Genomic DNA, 9,471 nt, shown 5'->3' on the forward strand with positions numbered 1-9,471 from the left:
AGTTAGGAACCGAATGAATGGACAGGTCCGTAACCCTGAGCAAATAAAGACCAAACAATAAATAATAGCAAAGTTGGTCAGATCAGTGGTTCTCTACAATGAATGATTTTATTTATTTAAGTGTCATGCCACCTTGTGGCCCATCCCTCATGGGATTATATGACACCTTTTCACACAAGTTACAATAAACAGTTATACACTTATAGTTCTTTACTTATACTGCTGATCGCATGCTACTGATCGCATACAGCATAAATACAAATACAATAAATCAAATCAAAAAAAAAAAAAACATAAAACAAAACACCGTAACTAGCATACGTATTTCTTACTGGCTGTACATGGCCTTTTTCCTCAGGTCCCATGCTTTCTCTAGATAATTTGCCAATTTAAAGTATTTTTCATAATAATAAACGGTTAATAAGTTGTGCATCATTCATATCCATCATATTAACATAGTTTATATTATTAAACAACACTTCTCTCACCGCACCATAAAAAGGACAGTACAACACAAAGTGACACTCATTCTCTATTTCATTGAGATCACACATTTGGCAGATTCGATCTTCTTCATCTAGCCCAACATAACGACCCGTTTCAATATAAAGTGGCAGTATACCTCCTCTAATCTGGGCACAAAGTGATCTTTTTTTCTTTGGCAGATTAAATAAAACATAGTTTTCAGTATAATAGTCGTGTTTGATTTCTCTATATGTACGTAATTTTGGTTTGCTCCAGATCTCTTCTGTCCAAGTACGTTTGATCTTATCAAAAAGTATCCTCAATTCCATATTCACAGAACCTATTACGCATGTCCTCTATCCATGGTCCATTCTGTTGTTTGTCCCAGTTAAATACTTTTTTTGTTAGTCTATTATCATTCATATTTACTAATCTGTTCCACAACCTAGCAGTGCAGACCTTCCACCGGACCTCACAAGGTTCCCATCCCATATCTCCTGAGACTGCTGCCATTGGTGCATATTTATGTACACCCAGGAAGTATCGGAGGGCTCGGTTATGTACGGCTACACTCTTAGGGAATCTCCCATGACCCCAGACTCCAGCACCATAATCTAGAACTGGGCAAACACATGCCTGATAAAGTGTTGTATAGGTGCGGAACCCAACATCTCTAAGTACCTTGATTTTACCAATTACTCCTCCTAAGGCTCTGCCTGCAGACTCAGAGAGGACTGTGGAACCATGAACCAAACTCATATGCTCATCAACATAGAAACCCAGATATTTATAGGACTTTACATAGTTAATCTTTTTTTCACCAAAATAAAACTGATATTTACTAATGGGAGTTAGAAAGCTTCTGAAATGTATCACATTTGTTTTCTTTTCATTAATAGACATCCTCCATTTTTTACACCACTCATTTGTATATGAGAGCATTCTTTGCATATCAGATTCACTTTCGGCCAGTAAGAAAATGTCGTCCGCGTACAAAAGGATACTCACTGCAAAATCTCCACATTGCACACCACAGTTTAGTGACTTAATTGTACATGCTAGATCATTAATATAAGTTGCAAATAAAGTAGGCGAAAGATTATCTCCTTGTTTTACTCCCAGTGGTGTTGGAAACCAATCTGTACAAAGTTCATTTATTTTAACACAGGCTACCGGTGCACTGTATAATGATTGTAATGATTTGTAGAACTTTCCATTCACTCCATATTCAGACAATCTACAAAAGAGTAGGTCCCTGTTGATAAGATCGAAAGCTTTTTTGAAATCTATGAAACAAGCAAATGTGGGTTTCCTTTCATCTAACATAGTCCTTATTATTGTACATAGTGAATAGAGATGGTCAATACAAGCTCTGTCTGCAAATGTCTCCATATATGGAATAATGGAGTAGCCGTCAAGTCACATGTTGTCAATGTCATATTTGGTCACAATATGCCTTTTGGGGGTGAGACGCTACGTACTAATTCCTACACGGGTTGTGCTTATAACCACGCCCAAGGGCAAGTTAAGTTTACTGAGGTTAAGGTTAGGGTTAGGGTATAGTTTTACAGAGGTTAAGGTTAGGGTTATGGTTAGGTTTAGGTATAGTTTTACTGAGGTTAAGGTTAGGCTTAGGTTTAGGCTGTCAATCACAGCGACTGGCCAATCATAGCGCGTCGACTGCACAACCCTGAATTCGTAATTTCAGATCCATCATCCCGCTGTTTGGACAACAACGACATCATCAGTATGAGGTCATACATATGACAACAGAGCTTTTGTGTGATGTTTGTTCTGCTCTACCAATTCATATAATGTAAGCAAAACCCATTGAGTAGTGATTGATCCATTCCACAGTGGTGTTGGTGAGAGATCTCTGGGAGTTCACTTTCATTAAGTAGCATTATGGTTCCTCCGGTTGCCGTGTCGCCGCTCATCAAGACGGCCAGATGGTCGGCCCTCTTCCTAGGCATGTTGTATGGAAAACAGCGGTTAGAGTACCTGAAGCCCATCGCAGAGAAGGAGAGGAAGACTGAAGAGGCAGAGAAGAAGGCCAGGGAGGAGCAGGAGCGGATCTACAAAGAGCTGTCCGAAGCAAATTCTGACACCATCCTGAAGTAGAATCTATGGATCTGATGTCATGTTCTTTCCACAAATAGAACTGAGAGCCAAATGTTTTGAGCATATTTATACATCCTTTGAAGACACGGATGGCATCAATAGTTCCGGGTATTCTAACCTCAGCCAAGTGACTTTAGTCAATGTAATTGCTAAAATAAAATTGCTACGACTCAGGTCGCTCATTCTTATTTGTATGGGACCTAGTCATGATGTCATCAAAAAAAGAAAATCTCCCTAGCCCCTTATCTGGAAACTTCAATCTGGTACTGAGCCAAGCAAAATAGTCAAATAGATCATGACCAGCAGCATGTCATCTTTGTACAGCAGTTCAATGCTCAAGATGTGGGCTTAATGCACATGCTTCAGGGTCTGTAGCCCTATTTGTCTGATCGTCCGTCCATCTGGAATTTAAATTAAACGCAGTGAGCATGATTAGTGGTCTGCCCCCAAGAAATGGATAACTTTTGGATCGTAAAAGGACAAGGTAAAAAAAGTGGATTTTTTTATTCAACTTGGTGGGAAGGATCTGTGTTCCGCCCCGAAGACGTGATGCACTTTTGGATGAAAAGGTCCAGAGGTCATGTCAAGGTATGGGCCGACAGGAGGAAATAATGATGTTAGAGCTGAGGCCGATTCTACGAATGCTACTCTAAATCAGTAGTTGTCACACTGTGAAAGATTTTTCAAATAAATTCAAAATTGACAATTAAATTGCGTCGCGGTGAGCTTGCATACAGTAGCTGCTATATTTGAAGGCAGCCAACGCAAAAATCTAAAATGACACAGTCGCTTTCCTGGTATTAATGGGTATTTACTGTTCGAGCAGTTGTAGGCTACCTACTTTTCACTCATGCAGGCACGTGCACTGAAATGTTGGCGGCGCATGTGTCCGCAAGAATTTGCAACGTCAGCAACAAAAGAAAATAAACAAAATAACAAGGAAAAAAAATAAAGACGAGAATAAAAAGTACAGGAATAGACAGGCCACGCTGACTATGGTCCATTACATCAGTGGTTCTCAAAGTGTGGTCCGGTGGACCGCCAGGGGTCCTTATAAGGGGGCTTCCAGGGGGTCATCTGCAACATTAGTTAAAGACGGAGTGCCGTGAACATGATCATCAGGTATTATGAGACAGAAAGTCTTAAAATTATGTATTTATGTGGCCATTTTAGTCACATAGAATAGAACAGTGTGTCTGGTTTATACTCTTTATAATGACACTTTGAGTCTGATTCCATATAATTATCTCACCAAGTTCACAGCAATACATTAATAGCACCACATTGTTTAAAGTGCGAAAAGTATATACTGATGTCGTGTAACCCAATAAAGACAATTTTTGTTTGTTTGTTTGTTTGTTTGTTTGTTTGTTTGAGGTAAAGTCCCGTGTTGTTGCCCTTATACTCACTCGCAACGTAAGTTTAAGAAAATATATTGATTACAAAAAAGATAATCCTGGTACAACGGGCTCTAAACACCATCAAATAAAATACAATACAAAATGGCTAATCGCTAAAATAGTATTCTAAAATTTTAAATTGCTTTAATTATTGACTTTAAGTAGGCCCTATTGGCATTTCAGTTGTAGGCTACAAAACATCTGTGTGAGTTGCATTTTGAGATCCATTGCTGAAAAAGTACCCTTACTTACTTCCCACTTGATGAGGGCAACACAAAACTGCTCTCACGATATTTGAGGCATTTTACCGTCGCTCCCCTGATCGCCATATTTACGGTTATGCCAATTATCATCATCCTTTACCAGGCAGCGCTGCCTCCATCCTGCAGTGTTTATACGGTACTTAGTAGCGCCAGTGATGTTGAGCACCTAAAATAGCCGATCTAAAAGCTCAGAACGCACCGCACTGTGTTGTAGATCTGCTGTTTTCGGTTGCATGGCTATAACTCAGCATTGACCGTCAGGCCTGGTAGAACGGATTTCACCTCATGTGTGGGAACAATGCCACGCACGCACGTACGCACGCACGCACGCAGTTAGCCACATGGATCATTACCTGCAGAAAAGTGCTGCTGCTCTCTCTCTCTCTCTCTCTGCGAGAGAGAGAGAGAGAGAGAGAGAGAGAGAGAGAGAGAGAGAGAGAGAGAGAGAGAGAGAGCCTTAAAGAGCATTTTTTCAAGCATCTCAAATGACCTTCAGCCTTTGTACACACAGTATACAGTGGTGAAAAAAGGTACTCTCATTTTAAAAGGTAGTCCCCCCACCCCCAATGCTGAGGAAGACCCATTTGATGAGAAGCATCCACATAAACCTATGTGGGGAAAAATGGACACTTATTGAGTGCTGGCAGTTTTTTTCTTCTTACTTACCCCATGGGATCTCCCTCAAGGATCCCCGGGGTTCCCCGCTCGGACCCTGCTTTGAGAAGCACTGCTCCACACCCAGTGAGGACATTGTGGATATTGAGCTGCTCTCATTAAACCATGTTGAGGCAGTGTGCTGCACTGATCAATGTGCTGGCCCAGCGGGCTGTCCACCACACTGGGGTGTGACTACCAGTGGTGGAAAAAGTACTTGCATGTTTTACTTAAAGTTGTAGTGAAATAAAAAATACGTTTTTCACACTTTTAGACCATATCCGTGGTCATCATATGGGCATACCTAACAATGGATGCCAAAAAATGTTGGCGTCCCTTTATATCAAAGGTCCATACGAATCTTTTTTTAATTGCTTCCTGAAAACGAAAACGTGCTGCGTGATGACGTGTCGAGGTCCACATTAATAAAAGCCAATAAAAATGAAGCTCACCAGTTTGATTCCCACATCTGCGCGTCCGTAAGAACACAGGTGCTACTGATTACAGAAATCCTCCGTTTTTAAATTTTAATCCAATTGAAGATGACATCCAGACAGTGTATTACTCGTTTTCAACCGAATCATCATGCTAAAATATGTATATAGGTTGTGTACAAGTTAGAAAAACATCCCCTGGCTTTTCTGCCGTCTCTCTGTCACTTTGTAAACAAACCACTGTGCATGAGAAGTTGGACGTATAGGACCCATAACCTGGAGGGATGCAACGCGCTAATTGGTTCAGAAACTTCAGAGCCAGCGTTTCCAGCATAGACAAGCTGAAACTTCAAAATAAAATGCCCACCATTTCCGTTTCACTACACCTTTAAGTAAAAGTATCAGTGCTGCAATATACTGTAGAAGTTCAGAAATTCAAAATGTACTTTTTGTGCAGAATGTCCCATTTAAAGTTTTCAAATGGCTGAAATGTATGTAGCCTATGGCTTAATGGCATAAGTGTGTAACTGTGTAAAAGTGTGTAAAAAGTAACTAGAAATGCACTCTGTCAAGATGCCAACTTGTGCCTTGCACACAAGTAGGCCATGCATGTATGGCCTACTTGTGCGCAAGCAGAGCACCCCATGAGGTGCGCTCACCACTGCTGGTACGACTGCTGCTCTGAGTCCTAAAGCTCTCTGCTGCTGTCTGGGTAGGACTGCTGCTCTGAGTCCTAGAGCTCTCTGCTGTCTGGGTTACGACTGCTGCTTTGAGTCCTAAAGCTCTCTGCTGCTGTCTGGGTACGACTGCTGCTCTGAGTCCTAAAGCTCTCTGCTGCTGTCTGGGTACGACTTCTGCTCTGAGTCCTAAAGCTCTCTGCTGCTGTCTGGGTACGACTGCTGCTCTGAGTCCTAAAGCTCTCTGCTGCTGTCTGGGTACGACTGCTGCTCTGAGTCATAAAGCTCTCTGCTGCTGTCTGGGTACGACTGCTGCTCTGAGTCCTAAAGCTCTCTGCTGCTGTCTGGGTACGACTGCTGCTCTGAGTCCTAAAGCTCTCTGCTGCTGTCTGGGTACGACTGCTGCTCTGAGTCCTAAAGCTCTCTACTGCTGTCTGGGTACGACTGCTGCTCTGAGTCCTAAAGCTCTCTGCTGCTGTCTGGGTAGTGGTACGACTTCTGCTCTGAGTCCCTATAGAGCAGTGGTTTTCAACCATTGGTCCGGGGACCACCAGTGGTCCTTGGGGGGGTTCCAGGTGGTCCCCAGCTAAATGATGGAGTTGGTAACCAAATTGACCCTTATAGATCTTTAACTCTTGAGAGCGTAACATTTTTACACTCTCGGGTTACATTATTGTTAAACATCTGCATTACTTACTTTACAAGACATCTACATAATTAGAGAATGTAGAAGAATTATTGTCCTTTTGATCAACGATAACAAAATATTCAAAGTTTTGGTACTGAGAGGCAAAATCTCATCAAATGGTGGTCCATGGCTGCTCAAATGTCGGATAAATAATGGGCCTTAATATGAAAAGGGTTGAAAACTACTGCTATTGACGATATGCGCACGGCTGCCATCTTGCCAGCAAGGTGCTAACTAGGTGCAACTTCCCATAGACAGCCCATTCATCCAAACAGAAAAGTTCTAATTGTATTAAATAACGTCAAACTCACCAACATGCAGCTGTACGGAAAGCTTGAATTATCCTCTTTCTATCTGCAATGTGTTTTTTAATAAAAAATCACACCCGTGTGAACTGAGTGGTGTAAGGTCTTATATAGACTGATCAGCTGTGGTCTGACGTAATGTCTGACGTAATGAAGTCACACCGTGTGAACTGGGTGACCATAGCAACCGTGCTCATTTTTTGAGCACAGACAGACTAACAAAGCCAGTTGTAGGAGTGGTTTACACCACTCAAAACAAAGCCAGTTGTAGGAGTGGTTTACACCACTCAAAAATCCACCGTAGACATGTTATGAGCTACTTCCTGTCAAGAAATTCCTTAAGTTGCAGATGATTATTTTCTAAGTGCTGGAGTTTGGAAGTGCTCGTTAGATATCACTCAACTGCCCTGCCTACCACCAGTTTTGAATTTGCACATAATGCAGGAGGCAGCAGGACATTGCTTTACTGAAAACGAGTGCTTCCAAACTCTGATGGCAAGATGGCCACGGTCTGCAAACAAATGGTCAATAAGGGCAAATGTTGAAGACTGAACCAGTTTTGCCAGTAGACATGGCTGATGACACACAGAGAACTCCTGTGAGGAGAGAGGATTGGTTGAGGATTGAGAAGGAACCATATGTGGACCCCCACTGGAAAGGGAAGTTAAAAAATAACCTCATGCACAAGCCATTTTAATCTGCCATCTTGTATTTTAAGCATTGCACATTCTGCATCCTACAGTGTTTTCTTTAATGATCTGAAGCCCCCCCCCCCCCCCCTCATTGAACATTGAATTGAATGAAATTGAATTTGTTTAATGCCTTTTGTAAATCTCTGTCGGTGAATAAAGCACTTTTTGGTTGAACTTCACAAGTCCCTCTGTACTGCTTCCAGCCACCAAGACAGTCATTCACACAAAGTGGTTAAAGTGTTTTGTAATAATAATCAAAATCTACAAAGTAACTAGTAACAAAAAGTAGGCCTACAATATTTGGATCACAAATATTGTTGGTACCGGATCACCAAACCTCCTCGCCAAAAATAGCCGATCTACAAGCTCACAACGCCGCACAACGTACCCTCTATTGGGATGCTGGGTTTCAAGCGATTAAATGTTAAGTAGTTATTGTCAATCTGTAATGGAAACTACTATTCTCTCAAGTTTTCCTCGTGAATCTGTATCTTAGAAAGATAGACACATTTGCGTACCTTAATATTTACAGGTGTTATTTACAGAGTTTGACGTGAGACAAAAACAAGTTTGAGAGCCAGAACCACTGGTGTAGTCCATGCATGTGCAATAAGCAACTCAGGTCCATTTTTTACTAAGAACAGTGTTTAAGAGTGTTTAAGTGGTTAAGGCCATCAGACTCCCACTCTGTTCACTTCCTGAGAGAACATGTCTTCAATTATAGTCGTCGCTTCCTGCCAGACTGACAAATTAATATCCCGGCTGCATTGTCTTGTTGACGAGCACCTCCATTAATCACCAAACATACGTACAATTCAGGCCCCATCTGCTGCCGAGATAACAATGGCACCCCCCCTCACACATACAAAAGCTCAGACGGGAGAAAGTGTGCAGGATCGCGCACGCACGCACATGCACGGCACGCGGGCGCACATGCATGGCGCGTGCGCGAAAACAACCGCGCACACAAACCTCCACTAGACTCCATACTTCTCTGTCTCACTCAGTCAGTCAGTCAGTCAGTCAGTCAGTCAGTCAGTCACTCACTCACTCACTCACTCACTCACTCACTCACTCACTCACTCACTCACTCACTCACTCTTTCTGTATTTCTGCCACTCTTTCTGCCTCCTCCTCCACTCTGTCTGTCTGGCCTCCTCTTCCTCTTGTAGAAACTGATGAAGCTCCATAACTAAGCATAATGTGTGCCTGGTCTGTAACTTTGTGTTGTGCATGTTTGATCATAGTTTGTTTAAAGATCACCAACTTCACCAGTAAAGGCTTCAATAATTTATAATTTACAGCTTCATCAGTGGGTCTGAAACTGTGATTGGTGTTGTTTCTCAACACGCACATGCAGACTGAACCTCGGACCCTGTTGAAGCTCTCTGATGTCTCTCCCGTATATGAAGGCCTCACACTAGGTTCTTCAGTTAAGCCCATGGGTTGGCCAATCAGGGATTTATACTTATTTGACCATTTCCCCCATGGTTCTATGCTTGATACTAGTGATGTCCCAATACACTTTTTTCGTTTCCGATCCGATCCCGATACCACAATTTCTGTGTTAGCCAATAGCCGATACCGATACCGAATACCAATACCAGAGAATAGTATTTAGAATAATACAAAAAGATAAAAGATCTTATTTTGAAGTCCACCGACCGGGAATAGTGTTTATAGCTATCTAGCTATATATCTCGTGTTGTGTTTATAGCAGACTCCTCATTCAAATGTGCACTTGCAGTTTGGGCAACTCCAAAGCAAACTCC

At 42.0% G+C, this 9,471-nt stretch overlaps 1 protein-coding gene across 1 annotated transcript; it reads left to right on the top strand.

The window, feature by feature from the left end:
* Positions 1 to 2,370: 2,370 nt before the first annotated feature.
* LOC306937408 (ATP synthase subunit e, mitochondrial-like) lies at positions 2,371 to 2,586 on the top strand (the record flags this gene model as incomplete). The annotated part of the gene is made up of 1 exon (XM_079521146.1): positions 2,371 to 2,586. The coding sequence occupies one exon, from the start codon at positions 2,371 to 2,373 to the stop codon at positions 2,584 to 2,586; it is 216 nt and encodes a 71-aa protein (XP_079377272.1).
* Between the last annotated feature and the right edge of the window lie 6,885 nt (positions 2,587 to 9,471).

This window comes from Electrona antarctica (genome assembly GCF_951216825.1).
Source record: "Electrona antarctica genome assembly, chromosome: 14".
NCBI classification, from domain to species: domain Eukaryota; kingdom Metazoa; phylum Chordata; class Actinopteri; order Myctophiformes; family Myctophidae; genus Electrona; species Electrona antarctica.